This window comes from Suillus subaureus (assembly GCF_016647635.1).
Source record: "Suillus subaureus strain MN1 chromosome Unknown BJ212scaffold_133, whole genome shotgun sequence".
Taxonomy (NCBI): Eukaryota; Fungi; Basidiomycota; class Agaricomycetes; order Boletales; family Suillaceae; genus Suillus; species Suillus subaureus.
The window spans coordinates 13,710-32,642 of NW_024538689.1; the positions used below are offsets into that span (position 1 = coordinate 13,710).

The 18,933-nt window shown below is 45.2% G+C and overlaps 3 protein-coding genes across 3 annotated transcripts; all 3 read left to right on the top strand.

Moving 5' to 3' along the window:
* Positions 1-2,036: 2,036 nt before the first annotated feature.
* Positions 2,037-2,357, top strand: BJ212DRAFT_1287861 (uncharacterized protein; the record flags this gene model as incomplete). Its single annotated transcript, XM_041332011.1, has 1 exon — positions 2,037-2,357. A coding segment is annotated over one exon (321 nt), but the record flags the coding sequence as incomplete, so codon positions are not given.
* A 3,620-nt stretch (positions 2,358-5,977) lies between these two features.
* Positions 5,978-7,308, top strand: BJ212DRAFT_1241382 (uncharacterized protein; the record flags this gene model as incomplete). The annotated part of the gene is made up of 3 exons (XM_041329594.1): positions 5,978-6,176; positions 6,380-6,383; positions 7,074-7,308. Coding segments are annotated over 3 exons (438 nt in total), but the record flags the coding sequence as incomplete, so codon positions are not given.
* Positions 7,309-17,703: 10,395 nt separating this feature from the next.
* On the top strand, positions 17,704-18,265 carry BJ212DRAFT_1488223 (uncharacterized protein; the record flags this gene model as incomplete). The annotated part of the gene is made up of 3 exons (XM_041341356.1): positions 17,704-17,841; positions 17,900-17,922; positions 18,013-18,265. The coding sequence occupies 3 exons, from the start codon at positions 17,704-17,706 to the stop codon at positions 18,263-18,265; spliced, it is 414 nt and encodes a 137-aa protein (XP_041185775.1).
* Positions 18,266-18,933: the final 668 nt, after the last annotated feature.

Sequence of the window (18,933 nt, forward strand, 5' to 3'; positions counted from 1 at the left end):
AGAGAACCTGCCAACAGTAGTCAAAGCGCTCACGACCCCAGGGTTAGCAAAATGGGACAAGTTCCTAGACAAGATCAAGGCATTGGACACAAACAAGTTGTGAGAGACAGCAGAGACAGCATGGAAGAGGAAGGAAGAAGAGAAAATGCAGAGTGCTCGCCTTGCAAGGCTCGAGACTATGCAAATGGATGCGATAGAGGTGATGTGTTTGCAGCTGCAATGCACTAACATAGGACCCATGCCAATGGAACAGAGCGCCACACCATCACCAAACTCAATGCCATGCATATGCTACAGTGGCTCAAAAAACTGTCCACATGTTTTTGCATTTTTTACTATTTACAATATTGTGTGAGAATACATAAAGACCTCAGTGACATGCTAATACCATATTGTAGTGCTGCTTCAGGGCTTTGGATTGAGCACCATATCGTGAGAATCAGAGGAGATATGGTGGAGATACAAGGCTTACAAAATCATGACTCATGCAGACAGTTTTTTGAGCACATATTAAAACTATATAAATCATCATTTATGACACCATAACAATCATGCCACCATTAAATAAATTATAAAGTGGTGTCATTATGTCATTTTAAAACCATATCTAACTATACAAACCAAAAATTTCCATATGTCATGGTTATATTCACTATGAAAGCCACCCCCCCTGCTCAAAGGGATAATATCCTCTCTCTTTCCTATTCTGGCCTCTCTGCTTGTCAAATTTCCTCTAGAACTGGAGTATCCAAGTCCACTGTGGCCAAGTTCATCAAAGAAAGTCACACAGACAAGGAAAACTTCTGTGAAGGGCGTCCATCCAAGCTCACCTCTACTGATAGGAGGGCTATTATTCAACATATCACTACAGGAAAGGCTGATAATGCTGTCCAGGTCACCTATTACATCAATTCCACCATCACATTCCCTGTCTCTTCATACACTGTGAGAAACATTCTCAAGACAGCTCATTTCAGGTCAGTAACAAGGAAGAAAAGGCTCTCCTTTCTATCACACATATGCAGAGAGGACTAGCACCCTTCTTGTTTCACATATATACCTTGCCATCTGACCCAATCCTATTTATTGTGGTCTTATATGATCATATAACATGCTTCCAGTCCATGTAATCCAATTCTGATGGGCTAAGGCAAAGGTTAGTCATCTCTGCATATGTGTGATAGAAAGGAGAGCCTTTTCTTCCTTGTTACTGACCTGAAATGAGCTGTCTTGAGAATGTTTCTCACAGTGTATGAAGAGACAGGGAATGTGATGGTGGAATTGATGTAATAGGTGACCTGGACAGCATTATCAGCCTTTCCTGTAGTGATATGTTGAATAATAGCCCTCCTATCAGTAGAGGTGAGCTTGGATGGACGCCCTTCACAGAAGTTTTCCTTGTCTGTGTGACTTTCTTTGATGAACTTGGCCACAGTGGACTTGGATACTCCAGTTCTAGAGGAAATTTGACAAGCAGAGAGGCCAGAATAGGAAAGAGAGAGGATATTATCCCTTTGAGCAGGGGGGGTGGCTTTCATAGTGAATATAACCATGACATATGGAAATTTTTGGTTTGTATAGTTAGATATGGTTTTAAAATGACATAATGACACCACTTTATAATTTATTTAATGGTGGCATGATTGTTATGGTGTCATAAATGATGATTTATATAGTTTTAATATGTGCTCAAAAAACTGTCTGCATGAGTCATGATTTTGTAAGCCTTGTATCTCCACCATATCTCCTCTGATTCTCACGATATGGTGCTCAATCCAAAGCCCTGAAGCAGCACTACAATATGGTATTAGCATGTCACTGAGGTCTTTATGTATTCTCACACAATATTGTAAATAGTAAAAAATGCAAAAACATGTGGACAGTTTTTTGAGCCACTGTATGTCACTAAAGAACAACCACCAAACTCTCAACAAACCTTCTGTCAGTGTCAACCTCTCACACAGGAAGAACGAGACCTCATGTGAAGCCATATCAATGACATAGCCCATCAACCAGACACTACAATAGGATGAACGGCATATGAAGACCAAATCAAACAGTGGTTCAGAAAGTATGGCCAGACTGGCCAAGTCACAGAGACCACCCAGTTTCCACTTTGTCCTGGTAGTGCCATGATATGCTCAGGCAAATGTTTCAAATGCGGCACACATGGACATAGATCTGTGGAATGCCCAATCCCAGAAATGTCGCAACTCCCAATCCAGGAGAGAATCTGGAGGAGTTTAGCAGCAAGAGCGTTAGGTGGATTTAATCGTGCAAACGCTGTACAGATCAATGTAGTGTTCGAAGAGGAGTATGAATGGGACCAGGGAAAAGGACCAGGGTTGTCAGTGTAGAGGGACACCAGATGACCCAGGCAGACATCATACCCCAGCAAACAGAACAGGCAGTCCTTGCACATGAAGAGGTGCCATGCGAGGACAGTGCCCAAAGCCCCGTTGAAATGACTATAGACACAGAACCATACAGTGTAACAACAACACATGATCAATATGATGTCAGTGACTTGTATTTGACAGAGGAACATGAACATGAAAAGCGACAATGTGTACCATTCCTACACCACACCTCATTCCTGGGAGTACAAGGCAAGGTAGTCAGGGTTAAGGCATTGTTTGATGAAGGAGCTATGACCAGCATCATGAGTGCATCAGTATTCAACAATGTCAAACATAGGCTGGGAAACTGGACACCATCATCAAAATGTCTCCGAATGGCAAACAGAGCAATAGTCCAATTGGAAGCAGTCTGGAGAGGAGAAGTGAGCATAGGAGGAATATGAGCACAAGGAGAATTTGAAGTATTGCAGAGTGGTGGAGGATGGAAGTTCCTATTTGGGAAACCACTGCTACAAGCATTCAAAGCAGTTCATAACTACAAAGTAGATGAAGTCCAAGTCACAGGAATCAGAGGCACCGCAATGTTACACAACCAGACACAAGCAACAAGAGCAAGGGTTGATGACAATGAAACAACTCCAAACCATACAAGAAAGCAAGAAATCCCAATCTGTATGATGACTGATGAAGAGATGGCACTGGCAGAAGAACTGAATGTCACCTGGAAGGAAGTTCCTACTGACATCTTAGTAAACAACAAAGCAGTATTCACGCGACTCACAGAACCACACAATCCGATACAAGCAGCATGGATAGTAAAACATGTTCAATATGGGGAAGACCTTACACCTGGAGAACGCAAACAGGTAAAAGTGCTTGTCATGGAATATGCTGATGTCTTTGCATGTTCCCTAGGCGAAGTAATACCAGTCCTGGGAGCAACACACAGATTGAACATACCAGAAGGAACAACATTTAATCTTAGAGTCCAACAATGACCTCTCACTCCTCCACAGACGGAATTCCTTCACAGGAAAATTGATGAAATGCTCAAGGCTGGAATCATTGAGCATGCACCTCCAGAAAGAGTCAAGTGCTGTGCAAACACAGTCCTGGCAAAGAAGGCACATGAACAAGAAGGCATGACACTGGAAGAGCTACAACAGGCAGTAAATGAGCAATGCATATGAGAGGGCCAAACACCAGCATTCAAGCTACCAGAGCACAAAATCCCAGAAGGACCGAGAAAGCCAGATATAGCGCCAAAACCTCAAAAATGGAGAATTTGTCAAAATTTTAATGAAGTCAATAGAGTCACGATGATTGCACCTATGCCCCAGGGTGTCATATCCCACAATCTGGACCCATGTTCCATCATATTCCCACGCCTTCCAAGCCTACATCTGGACCCCACTTCATATCCAGCTCATTCCCAGATCCCCTTCCACTGTGCTCCATACCTCAGCAGGATCGACTACACTCCTGATTTACCCCTGAGCTCCGGACCTCCGGATCCTCGCTGCTAGCCTGATCCATACAACCCTATCCTGTCCACCCTATGCATACTCCATCCAGCAAGACATCCAGACTTCACCTCGTCTCGGATTCCAGACTATATCCACCTTCTCGTATTCCGGTCCTGTATCCACCTTGTCTTCCAGATCCCCAGATCTCCGGACCTATTTCCACCCTCTGTCCAATATCCTGCACCTATCCCCATTTAGGCATTCTCTGCCTTCCGGCTTTCAGTTACCTCTTCTTCCATCTTGCTTATTGATCCTTGTACGAGTCCTCATCTCCGAGTTCATTTACTTATGTTCTGACTTACTTACTAATGTGTTTCCACATGCTCATACATAGCCTTGCTCCTTTGCTTACTGATCCCCTCAGATATTGTTCAGTATATAACCCCTGTAGATACTCCTGTAGTTCCTCAGTTTGAATATCAACTTAGAGTTGCCCAATCCTCTCTCGGACTTTGGTCCAGCTAAGTCTGTCCTACCCATCAGGCCTAGGGATTGATTCCCTAGGCCGGAGCTCTGCCTTTCCGGCACTTACCCTCTTTCTGAACTTAGGTCCAATCCCTGTCTCTCCAACTCTACCTTAGGGTAGTCCACCTCTGTTTGTTTCTACATCGGACTTCATCCGATGTAGCCCCTATTCCTTCTGGACCTCCGGATGTCCTGTCCTTTGGACGTTCTGTCCTCCTAAACCTCAGACATCCTATCCTCCTGTCCTTCAGACATCCTGCCCTCTGTACCTTCAGACATCCTGCCCTCTGTACCTTCAGACATCCTGTCCTTCGTACCTCCAGACATCCTGTCCCTCTGTCCTCCATCATCCTGTCCTCCTGTCCTCCTGTCCTCCGGACCTTCAGACCTCCTATCCCTCCATCCTGTTTCCTGTAGAAGTATTACCTTGCAGTGGGAACTCTCCCGCACTCCTCCGGACGTTTCCCGCGCTCCTCCAGAAGTCCTCTAGCGCTCTCCAGCAGAGTAGCCAGCCTCTGGAAGTCCTCCGGACTTCGTCAGACCATCATCGGACCTCATACGAAATGAAGGGCACATACTCGGGTAAGGGGCACAGTGTATGAGCTGAGGCCAAGCCCCTCTGAGTCAGTCTCTCTCCCTTGAGCAACATGGTTCTTAACAAAAGGCCAATCTCCTTCCTATATAGGCTGAAGACAGGAAAGGCTTTTCTGCCTGTTTACAGCTTTAAGATTGGCTGCCTTAAGAGTACCCCTGACTATTTGAGTGGAGAGAGCAGTGTAGATGATGTCATTAATGAATTTGGTGGCTTGAGTAGCATTGGCAGCCTGCCTAGTTGGAATATTATGAACAAGAGATTTTTTGTTATATGATGTAAGCTTGAAAGGACAATCTAATTTGATATTTTTCTTATCTGGAATGACTTTTTATGATCCTCATGATAGTAACCCTGCTCAGACCAGTTTTAGTAGCAATCTGCCTGGTATACAGATTAGAAAAGCTGATGATAATAACAATAGGGGCTATTTCAGCTGTGGGAGAGAATTGCAGCAGAGTGGGGCAAGATTGTTGATGAGGAATGCCTCAAATTGATAGATATTATGCATAGAAGAGTGGCAGAAGTAATTAGAGCAACAGGAGGAAACACCAAGTACCAGAATTATAGAGATTGTGTTGGTCAAACTGAAAGTCAAAAAAGTGTCTCAATGAGTCACCAAATTAAATTAACCATATCTTCACTTGGTGACATAATTTTCTCACGCTAGAGGGATAAAACATGAAGCTTAGAAGCAGAGCTTTCCCACACCTCCCTATGGCTTAGTCATACTCTCATACCCTAGCTCATAGTACAGCAATTACACAAAAAGTCACAAACATTGAGACACTTTTTTGAGCCACTGTAAGTTTTCAGATACTATCTGGGGATTCCCAGTCAAGATCGAAATGGACTGCCAAGCATTAAAAGACATACTGATTAGCAATCATTTAAATGCAGCTCATGTGCGATGGAGGGATGGAATATTGGCCCACAACATAGTAGACATCCGACATGTACCAGGGAAGCTCAATGTCATAGCAGATGGGCTCAGTAGGCAATGGGAAGGGCACCCATGGGACATAGGGTTAATTGACGGGAGCAAATGGATGGTTAGCGAGGACTGGGAAGATAACACAGGTTTGATCAATGACTTACTTCAAATATCTACTAACATCAAAGATTCAACAGCATTGCAACTCCTAGAACGATTCACAGACGAACCAGTATTTCGGGAAGTTGTCAAAGCAATGCTGCAGATTGACAGGGGAACCACAGTCCACAACCAGAAATGTGCTGTCTTACTACTTGAGGGTCTTATATAAGTTGAGGTGAAATACAATGACTATCACAATTGTACTTCAATAAGACTAAGGTGCCAGCTCCTCAAGTTCACGGTCAATGGATTTTCTACTTCTTGGTTGATAATGTGTTGTTCATGGGTGGCCAAAGGGTAATAAATTACTTCTTTGCTAGATCACTTCTTGATAGTAAAGGGAAGTATATATTTTGTCAGGTTAACTTAAACCTAGTAGGTAATATGGACCTCTGCTGAATCGAATATGATAGACTGTTGTATAGGCAATCCCTGTAAGATAGTATACAACCAATCTAGACTAGAAATACTATAGTTTTCAAAGGCAATCTCAAGGCCTTCACTTTCTTTGTAATCTCACACTATTGAGACAGAAAGAGGGAAAACTCCTGCACTTCAAATCTTACGAATCTCACAGTTTGAGACAAGAAAGAAGAGGGAAAAACTTGTTGTATATCTGAGAATGGAGTCCTTATATACATTTTAGAAACCATCCTTACTAAGCAATGACTCATCACTGGATTGGTAAGAATATGCTTACAAACCAAGCCTTTTGGTGTGCTGAATCAGCTGCTTACTAAAGTACATGAGTAAAATATTACAAAGCATGACAAATCATGACAAAACATGATAAGTCATGGAAAAATCCTTATAAATCAGAATATTACCAGTCACATGACATGCTTACAAACATATCTGAGTGGTTCACTGATGTAATCAAGTGGCTGAAACTATAAATACAACTAAATAAATAAAGGGAAATAGATGTCTAAGCTCATGAGTGAGAAATATATCCTCATACACTCTCCTAATCATCTCCTTCTATACTTCTTCTTATATATGTCATGGTATGAACTCCATACCATGCACAACAGCACAAGACATAGGGCATCCCAGTACCTAATCAAAAATGGCAAACTCTGGAAATTGCAGGGCGGAACTGCAGTTAGAGCTCATAGCAAAGTCGAATGTATCAACAGAGAGGAAGCTCAGGCACAAGCAGTAAAACAGCACAGCACAGGCAGTCACTGGGGATGGGACATGATTAAGATAGCACTAACCGATCAGATTTACAGCCCGAAATTAGACACATCCATCATGGCAGCAATAAGTGACTGCAGTCGTTAGAACTTCAGGGCAATGCCTCACCTCCACTCATTATTAGAACCAATAACACACAGGCACCCATTCAAACTCCTGGTAGGAGACTACCTCACATTGCCAAAGGCAAAAGGATATAACACCCTGGGAGTATACCTAGACACATTCTCACAACATGTGTGGGTATTCAAGCACAAAGGAGGAACAGCAAAGACAACTGTTGAGGGCCTAGAACAAATATTTAGGAACTTCACAGCATCCGAGACGTTCATGTCTGACAGAGGGAAGCACTTCAACAACACTGTTGTCAAAAAATTTTGCACTAAGTGGAATTGTAATACTCACATTATCGCCACATACTCACCATGGATCAACAGCCTAGTCGAAGGCACAAACAAGATCTTGTTGCACGTACTGAAAAGGTTATGTGCACCAAATATAGGAGAGGACGACTACGATGCACTTTCATGGGATGAACTACCACTCAACTGGCCAGACCACCTAGACAATGCGGTCACAGCACTGAACCATCACATACTTCCAGTGCTTAAGTTCTTGCCAAAAGAGTTACTCCTAGGCCAAGTAATCAACACCCCACTGTGCAAACACAACAATGGCTAGACACTTGTTAATGTGCCTAACCATAAATATTGTTGTAGGTTGATGCTCTGCCTAGCTGTTACACTTGCAAGCAAGAATGTTTGACCCTAAAGGGAATTGCTACTGAGAACAGCCAATGATACTAAAGACCCGAAAGTGCGCAGAGCGCGGGAACAAGTGCGCGGGTATGTAGAGCGTGGGAATGCAGAAGTGCGGTCAATGAGTGGTCAATGAGCAGTCGATGAGTGGTTGATGCAGAAGTGCAAGATGCTAGGGTAGGGAAGTCTTAAGGAATGGCGCAGGTAACAAGTGAGGGCAAGGGTATTGATTGCACGGGTAAAGAAAGTCAAGGTAAGGTGTCCAGGTATAAGGTAAACAATAGGGGCTAAAAAGCGCACACTAATGGTGACTGCTCCTAAGTAAAACCTAGGGGAAGGAAATACTGCAGAAGGGAAGTAAATACGAAGTAGTCACTCTAGGCACTTTATACTAGCTAAACCCTCTCGGAAACAGAAGGGACAGGACAGACAGGCAGTAGGAATATGTAAAGACATGTAATAAGGCTGCAACACTTGTTACAACACACAAGGCAAGGCAAAATACATACCAATGAGGTAGGATGGACAATGGACTGATGCGGGACATCTGTAAGGTAGTCCAAAGACGTGGGAAATCGACCACAGTTATGCGCACAGCACGGGAGTGAATGCGCAGGTCCACAGCGCATGGGAATATGCATCCAGAGCAGGTTGAGTGTGGGAAAAGCGGTCAATGGTTTTGTAGCTTTCCATCACCTATATCAAAAGATGGCCATTGCAAGCCTAGCGGGAATATGATTGTCACACCGTGCATGGACCTCAGTAACAGCACCTCCACAATATGCACATCAGATGTCAGTGCACAAATGGTGTATGTAGCACAACAGCAACTAGATGGTTACGATGCTGCAGTCCGACATGCCATCAAACGCAAGGCCACATTTGACAAATGCATCTTAGAACGCACACCAGGTGAAGTCATTTTTTCTGTAGGACAATTAGTTCAATTTTATCACAGTAAACTCAACTATACATTCAACGCCAAACGCAAGCTACTCCCTAAATGGTCACCACCCCATCATATTACCACAAGACTCAGGAACTCATACAAGCTAGAGACGCTGAACAGAGAAGCAATGGCAGGAGAAATGCATGCATGGCGCCTGTGCGCATTCATACCATGCAAAGGAACAAGACTAGCCAAAGAACAATAGAAGTTCAAAGAAGAACTGTCAACACAAGAGAAAGAAAGGCAAGGCAAAGAAGAAACAAACAGAAACATACAAGGAAGAGGATGCAGAACAGAGGAGGACAACAAGGAAAACCAAGATGAAGAAGCAGATAATGACAAAGACCAGGAAATAAGGAATGGGAAAGAAACAAGAGAGCAAGAGAGTGAGGGCAACAATGAAGATGAGGAAGGCCAAGGGTGAGATGGCAAAGAGCGGAGGAGAGCAGTGCATGAGCAACAAGGACACCACCAGGTTTTTTTCAAGGGGAGCACGTGGAGTGGGGCACCCCCTAGTCAAAGGGTCGCAGAGGCAGGGGTTTTCCGGAGGTTCGAGTAGCTTAGTCAGCCCAGATGTGCCATTCAGGGCATGGCAGTAGACACAGACTTCATCCCATTCGAGTGCCTCGCACATTCACTAAGGTTGGAGCTGCCGCTCCAACGTTTAGAAGATGTTGTCACATACCTTCTCGAGAAAGATGCAGGGCTGTCAGCAACTGCGACTCTTGATCCAGACATGTGGAGCTGGGCTAGAAACATGGCGTTGTTTCCCAAGGTTCAAGCAGCGGTTCTTGCTGCTGATCAACTGTGCACCAGAATTAAGGGGAAGGTTGTTAATGCTACTGCGGAATCTCAAATCGTCGAATTTTCGGTTACAGTCAATGCCAACCACGATAACCCTAATCCGATTTGTGCTATTGTTATTTTAGCGATACTTGATGGTGAGGTGTCAAATGATGCGTCAGGTGAGTAACTGCTTTCACCCAGCCGTATAATTTATCGATTAGTGAAAGTTTCGGCCAGATGGTTGGCGTCGACCTTTCATGCTGTCATCAGTCATTTCAAAAGGACATCCGAAACCCCCCGAAGGATCGTCCCCTCGAACTCGGGTTCGTCTTTGCATGGATACGTGGGCAGCATGCCTCGAGTTGGTTGTTCGGCTATCATCAAAACAACGTAGTTACCAGGATGCTACAGCAATTAAGCGATGATAAAGACTCGACTGGCACCTCCCTCTTTTTGCGGATGCACAAAAATGAGCGGAACACGGAAGTCTTTGAACTTGGGATCGAGTTCATACTCGACGTTTACAGAGGTCCTTTATCTTAGTCACGAGGTATGTGATAATGCTTCTCAAACATCAGGTGTTCTAGATCTTATCTTTACGCGCAGGATACTACAAGCGTCTAGGGTCATGAGGAGATGTATGCTAGTGTGGTTATTCATCTGTCATGTTAGTGTATTCTTGAATTGACCTTCGAGGTGGTAGACACGTATCATAATGGCTTTGCAATCACCATCTACAATTTGTCCTTTAATGCAACTACATCTGAACTCACAGAACCGCCTTCATTATGACCGCCAAGGAAGGCTATTAGGTAGAAACTGTATTGCTTGAATTATGAAACTACTTGCATTAACACCATCGATGGACGAAAGGTGAAGACAAACAGAAGCGAGTCTACGTAGATATTACGGTGCTCGCAGACGTGCTCATCCCATCGCGATAACAAGGGCATGACTTTGAGGAGGAGCGGCATGAAGACATGGCGGACATGATACATGTTTTCATATAGGCGAAAACTGAAAATCGAGGAAAGAGCGAGGAAGGAAAGGTAAAGGTATGACAGAAAGGGACTGACATGATAACGCGGTTGAGGATATGAGCTTCGGTACGCACAATCGCTCTTCCCAGTCCACATCTGCTCCGTGTCCGCCTGTTGTTCCCCAGTGTGTCCGTTGTAGAGCGAGGTGCTGATCAATAGATTAAACGCTGTACACCCCATGCCGCTCCCAATATAATTGCTGTTACTTCTGTATACAGGAACACGCCAAACTGCAGGTGTTGGGACGTGTCGAGATCGTAAGAAAGCGAGGGAGAGGAACTGAAGTCGTTTGTCCCTCATCCCTTCAAGTTGTCCTGGTATTGCCTGCTCTGAATTTCACTGTATCACTCCGAGTCGCATTGGCCTTCATTGGGCTCTTTCCTGTTAGTGTATCGTTTGATTCCTCATGCCCTCGTGTCTTCTGATGTCGGACGTTCCCTGACTTCCGTCGGGTATTCGCAGCCTAGTGAATCGCACTGTGGGTGAATTATGATGGGTCAACTTGACAATGCCAAGTCGGCAGCTGGCCGAAGAACGACTCTAACGAGGCCGAGCCGATATATTCCAGTTAGTATGACCATCTGATCAATCATGTGATATTAAATGACGACAACTTTCACAGGTCGGTGACCCGAGATACTCAAAGTTTCTGAGGTTATAAATACCAGAATCACATTGTAAGTACAGCTGCTTGCTCTCAATGCAACCCATCATCCTGTACGATATCCCATCCAAGCTTCCCAAGAAGAAATGGGCGCCCAACCCATCAAAGACGAGGTGCTGTGGGCATATCGCAAAACCTGATGGCCGACTCACAAGCTTGTCAGATTCTGTCTCGGCCATAAAAGCTTTCCTTATGAAGTTATCTGGGTAGAGTTTTGTGACATTGCCGCAACCATGGAAAGTATTGGCGCATCTCCAACAGCTGGGAAAAGGTATACTGTGCCAGTCATTAAAGACCCAAACACTGGTGCAGTGGTCTCCGACTCCCATGCAATCGCCAAATACCTCGACGAGACCTACCCTTCGGACAAACCGCTTATACCCCACGGGACACACGTACTTATGGAGACCTTCGAGACCCTATTCATCAACACAGTCATGGCGCCGTCCTTCAGGCTTATCATGGCCAGAACTCTCGAGATACAGAATGATATTAGCCGGGAAGCATTCATCAAATCGCGGTTAAAGATGGCCAGAGAAACACGCTGGGAAGATATGGCTCCTGAAGGGAAGGCGCAAGAAATGTGGGCTGCATTGAAGAAGAGCCTTGGTGTGGTGGATGGGTGGTATCAAAAGAGCGGGGGCAGGTGGATTATGGGAGACACGTTCTCGTTCGCGGACATCGTCGTGGCTTCTTGGCTAGCTTGGTGGAACGTTGTCTTGAACGAACAAGAACGCCGAGAGGTCAACGCTTTACACGGAGGAAGATGGGCACGTCTTTTGGCAGATGTAAATGGCGAGTGCAACACAGATTTAGGTCCCCTTGAGGAACATAGACATTCCTTCTTATGAGTTTCACGGATTTCACTAGTTGTAGAAACAGTTGTGTTAGATACCGATATTATTTCTCAGAGTCGGATAAGATGTTGAAGACATTATCACGCACGTGACCGCGTTGACACCGCGGCGCAAACGCGTCCGTGCTTGTCATAAACGTATCCCCAACGATGAGTTATGATTATAGCTTCGGTATGCACTGAGGTAAGAATCCACGCAGATAACTTATATTTCTCTAGACACCGAGGAAGATTCTTCACATGTACCCCCAGGTACCCTTCAAAATCTTGCGGCAGAAAAGGAAGCTGAAAAGGCGGCAAATTGTGCTAGGTTCGTCAGTCATGTGTTCAGCTCTTATCGTATCCTCTTACATGATTTGCAGAATTCTGACGGAAAGTAGGTTTCTGGTCAATGACATTGTCTGGTACCACTGAAGCGACCAATAATCACTGGCAGCTTTCGGTCACACAGAGTACAAAGGGAAGCAAAAGGAAATTGTCGAGGCTGCTACTTCTGGTGAGTCATGGCGCATTTGTGTTAAAACGATTAATTATTTGCCATACAGGATTGGATGTCTTTGTATTAGCACCGACGGGAATGGGCAAGGTATTTGCAAATGAATATCTACAGATTGCCCATTACATTTCATGATCTACAGAGCCTGTGCTTTCAGATTCCAGCGATCGCAGATAAGGTATTCTTCTGAAATTGCTGCTTGACAAGAGCTGACTTCATCATAGTTCGGCATCTCCATCATAGTTTCGCCACTATTGGGTCTGTCAAACCTGCCAATTGATGTTGGTTTAATGAACTAATCCGTTGTTCCAGCCTTGATGAAAAACCGTACGTTGCGTGTCTGTTTGTCTTTCCATCTGAGGCTGGACTGGATTGTGCAGAGGTATCGAGTCTGCGCCGCAAAGGACTTCCCGCGGTCTCTTGGACGTCGGACACACCGAAGGGTGAACGAGATCAAGTATTGCTGCTGCTCTTGTAGACTTTGTGTTTACTGAGTTACGTCCCATAGATCATCGAAGACCTCGAATCAGGGAAACCACAAACTCGTCTTCTATATAGTGAGCTTGCTTAATGCGAGAATACATATGCAGCGAGCTGATCACAATTTCGAGCAGCCACACCTGAAAAGTTGTGCACGCGTGAAATGACGCGTCTTCTTGACATCGTTTATGTCGAGGGCGAACTCAATAGACTGGTTGTGGACGAGGTGAGCGCTATCTGCGGACAGCGTGAAAACTGCTCATTCATTCACTCACAGGCTCACTGCATCTCTGTGTGCATCGTAACACTTCTCAATTTCAGAACTAACAATATTTGTTTCCACAGGAGTGGGGCCATGACTTCCGTGAGGAATATCGCAGGTTAGGTTCTTTCCGGGAACGATTTCATGGAGTACCCATTATGGCCCTCACAGCAACTGCTACTCCGAGGTATGTTCCTCAGACTGCAGGCATTATTCCCTGCTTGATTAGGACCTTGCCGTTCGGTACTTGCGTTGTTATGGCTCCAGTGTTCAAACAGATATTATACGCAACCTCAAGATGTCCGAAGAAAGACTGTTCACCGCTTCGCACCCCTTTAATCGCACCAACCTATTTTATGATATCAAATACACCGCTGCGCTCGACTCCCTATCTCGTATGTCAGCTGTATACGATTTCGTAATGACCCTACACCGTCGTCGGGCCCGACCGAGCTCTGGGATCATTTACTGTCGTACCCGTGCAGCGTGTGATGAACTATCGGCCTTTCTAAGGGGAAAAGGAATCAGTGCCAGGCCATATCATCGTGGAATTAGGTGCGTATGAGGCGAGTCTAAAGCGAGGTCCCTGGTGTGATTATGCTTCGTAAAGACCCCACATGCTTGATAAGACGCTGAGCGAATGGGAAGCGGGTGGAAATGGCGATGGTGGTGTCGACGTGGTGTGTTCTCTCTCTTTTTGTCAATCGTCTCTTCTAAAACATTGCTTAGGTGTGCGCAACCATCGCTTTTGGAATGGGGATCGATAAAAGCGATGTTCGGTCAGCCCTCTCTACTTGAGAGTCTGTGTGATACTGACGCTGATAACTAAGTTATATTATTCACTACGACCTTCCAAAAAGCTTCGAAGGTGTGTGTTCTTCATGAACTACTGTGAGGAGCATCGTTGACCCGCAGCATATATCGTGCTTAGGGTATTATCAAGAAACGGGTATAGTGGTACTATCTTAGTTTGTCCATCTTATTCTAATCGGTCTTTCCATACAGGGCGAGCAGGCCGCGATGGCTGCGTGAGTTTGTCTTTCGTGTCATTCTCCCTTGTTGATTGTTTCGCTCTAGCCATCCAAATGTGTCCTCTATTACTGTAAGGTCATCATCGTTCGCTAACGGGTACAACTGACGCTTGAACATAATTTATAGCTCGTGAAGACGCCTTCCGCCTCCGCAAGCTGGTTTCTGATAGCCATGCCAAGAGACAACACGTAGCAAGCGCCATACACGGTCCCCAACCCAGTCAAAGATCCATTGACAGTTTCAGTGCAGTAAGTAACTTATCCTTGCTGGCGTCAGAAAACTTACGAGATCCAGTTGATTGACTATGCGGAAAACGCAACTATGTGTCGGCACGTGGTTAGTCTTATCCTTGCCACTGGCTAGCTATATTTGGTCTAATCCCAACCAATCCAAGTCTATCTGCAAGTATTTTGGTGAAAAAATCGATACGAGCGACAAGGAGGTCGTCAAGAGCTACTGTGATAATATGTGTGATGTGCGTCTTCTTCGTTCCCTTCTTCAGTACAAACCGCGATAGAGCGTACCTAGGTGTGCAAATACCCTGACAAAACCCTGCGCAGAAGACAGAATCTCTCCTCAGAGGACCGCGTTGCTGCACTATCGCACTCGCGTTCCTTCAATGCAGATGCATTCGAAGACGACGCCGAGAATTCACGTCCAGCGCCTCGAAAGCCTCCTCCCGGCCAGCACAATCCTGGACAGGCGGGAAGTGTCGGGTTGAGAGGGCTTAACACCTGTCCTACAGGTCCGCCCACGAAGAAGGCAAAGCTAGAGGCACTGCCGCCTGCATTAAGTGAGCGGTACGCGTTCCAATGTTGAAGAGTCCATCTGATACCGTGATAGTCACGAAGCCTTATAGTTCTGTCAATACCTTAAGGAAGCCATTCAAAATGCCATTTAAGGTGCCGTTCAAACAACCTCAACAAGAAACGCGTGCTATAGAGTCTTCGGATGCTCAGCAAACCATCCAAGAAGGTGAAGAACAAAGCCACGACAATGACGAGATTGAAGTTGTCGAGGTTTGCTTTAATTCTGCTCGGCAAGCTCTACGAGACGAGCTGCTACAAGATGATGTTCTGGAAGAGGTGCCTACAGACTTTGGGCAAGGTAGTGGTGACGTTTCGCTCGATGATGGTATGTCCAAACGTGAGCGGCAACCATGCAGAAACTTTAGATATCACTATCTTTCAGAACCTCAGATAGACCTGCCCGACATTGATATTGAACTGGAAGCGATGATCTCCAAGAAAATACCCGTAAGTCGAAATCCTGCATAGCGCACTAAAATGATGAACGATATTACTTAGGCACCAGCAAGGAAAGATGTCTTTCGCACTATTAGACAAGCATTGCACAGAGTTCTCCGCTGGGACGATAACGATGAAGGGTTATGGGTTAATTTGAGCAACGCTCCATCCAACGCCGAAGCAAGGTACTCCTCATGTATTCACGAAGTGCCCATCCTGACGATTATCACCGGCCTAGATATCTACTTCTGGCAGAAGCCGCTAAAAAGATAGAGTACTCTGTGCACACAATGTCTGCCACTGAGTCTGGTTACAACCAGAGAGCAAAGGCAAAATTGGATGTGGTCAAGCTCATGGAGCACAGGGAAAGCCTTTGGCCAATCGACGCGGCTCATTATGATGATGACGAAGAGGAAGCGATTGAGATGATAGGATTATTGAGGAATATCTGCAGTGGCTGGAGAAAGATTGGTAAAAGAAAAGCCCCATGATCTTTGTCTCTCACCTGCATGATGTGAAGAACATGCAACATAAAATTCATCAGACAGTGCGACAATTCATAATGATAAAATCGAGATCGTACCATGCCTGCAGTTTCCTCGATCCAGCAAGGCCTAGTATAGCGACTGATTTGGTGAACCCTTGCGCCCCGGGGCACGCTCAGGATAAGTACTAAGGAAGTTTCCAAATACCTATCGATAAGTACCGAGGATAAATCGATCATCTGAATCACTACTAATAGCCTAATAGGTTGTTGCTGTGTGTTGACTCGAGTCTGGCTTCTAAAGTGAACAACGTTGATTGATTCACTAGCACACCACACGCTGATTATCGATGGGACTCGATTACCGGAATTGAATATATCAAATCCTTGTTGATTCGAGTCTGGCTTCTAAAGTGAACAACGTTCATTGATTCACTAGCACACCACACGATGAACGACTGAAGGACATAGCTGCTGAGTAGTCCAAATATAGCAAAAGTGCTCAAAGGACCCCTTGTTACGACGTCTGGCACCTTCCGAAAGGATAAAATTAAAAACCATAATATTTTATTCGAGCCTGCCGGGAGTCACTGGCCAATATTCAACATATATAAGCACGCATTTTGGTCCGACATCTCTCTCCCTCCTTTCGCAATCATGTCGTCGTCGTCGAGTAACTCCATGAAAGAAACCGGGGTCCTCGTGGACTCTGGTCTGTTATGTACGAATGAAAATACCCTAGGCTACCCAAAGTGAAATGGTCCTAATTCGATGGGGGATAGCTCAATGAACTCGTATTTGATGATAAGTTGTTGACGCAACTGGATGTTGCATCAACAACTCATCACCAAATACAACGAGTTCAAACTTCATTGTTTATCGCGACATCTTACCCCCATCACCATTTGATTTTCTCGTAGGTTCCGCATTATCATCCAACTGTACACGCTTGCTTGTCAGTCATGCTCGTCTCATATAGCCGTTGACAGAGACATGGACCCACGGGAACTCAACACTGTCCATCCTGCAATTGGGCAAACACCTCGCTGTGCACTTTAAGATGCCGCGAACCCACACATTCCGCACGGTTCTAAATAAGAACAAGTCAAATCTGGCGTAGTTGAAGAAACTTCAGGCGGATGAGAACGCCCGACAACCAATAGAAGCCATGGAACAGATACAGACATTGTCAAAGTCTTCTCGACGCAAAAAAGAAAGGTACGTGGTCTCAACGTCTTCGTTTCTGTACTGAACAATATGAATCAGCTGGTTCAGTGGTGTGCGGGTCAGCAGTCGACAACAACGCCTCGCTTAAGGAGACGATGGATAATATGCGCCAGGAGCCTCCGAGATACGCCGGGAATTTACGGGCCAGGCAAACGACCTTGAAGCTTCAAGGACTGAACAGGTATGCCTCGGGAATTTGTAGGGCAATTAAACGAGCAAGCTGACGAGATAGAATACCAGACTGGGCGGATTAAAGACCTCGAGGCTTCACACACAAGGTTAGAAGCTTCAAACGAAGAGATATCCGCCACTATGCAGCGCGTAAATGCTCGATTTCAATGCCCTGTAATTCCTACTGATTTTTATTCCAGCATCCCAGCGTGTTGCACGCTCTGCATCATCGTGTGTTGCTCGATGATGCACGTCCGCTTCTAGGCAATCGCTAATGTTCGTGCATAGGGAAACTATAGCGATTGGCTAGAATCGCTACAGTTTCACTATGAACGAACTTCGGCCGGGAGGTCAAGGAGTTGTCGCTGCTCCTGCACTGCACGACGATGCCTTGAAAATGATATTTTATAGCAGTCGGGGTACAATACGCTCAGAAAGCAATGCTGCGGCTCCTAATGCCTCCAAGGAGGACAGCTTGGCATTAGCCATTAAAGGCCCGGATTTGACTGCATCGCAGGCAGCAACCTTGAAGGATTTCGACGTATTCACCCATCACGACATTCCGGACTTTTAGATACTTCTACCATGAGTTGCATGTATGAACTTACGTGCCTATATGTCTTACTTGGTCGTCTTCAATTGTGAGCTCGTGTCTAGGACAGCGGTTGAGACACGTAGCAACTGCCGGACGCACGTTGCTCGTGTCTGGACGGATGTGCCGGGCTGGATAGTACTGGGGCTTCCAAAGACCTATCAGTACTTCGGATGTATCGATCATCTGAATCAGGCTTGCGACTACTAATAGCCTACTAATAGGTTGTTGCTGTGGCGTTGTTCTAAATGTTCTGATTATCGAAGTGACTTGATTATCACAATTGAATATATTGAATCCTTCGTTAATCTGAGTCTGGCTTCTAAAATGAACAACGTTAATGTACACCACACGATGAACGAAGGACGTAGCTTATGTCAGTGGGTATCACAGGTGTGAGTAGTCCGAATATGGCATTTCAATTTATTCTCGTCGGTAAGGGCCCCTAGTATAGCATCGTTAAAACCTTGTTACGACGTCCGGTATCACACCTTCCGAAAATTATAAACCGTAATATTTTATGTATTATTCGAGCGTGCGGGAAGTTACTCAATATCTAACATATATAAACACGCATTTTAGTCCGTCTCCTCTCTCTCCCCCCTTTCGCAATCATGTCGTCGTCCACTGTAATTGTGACAGCGAGCGGG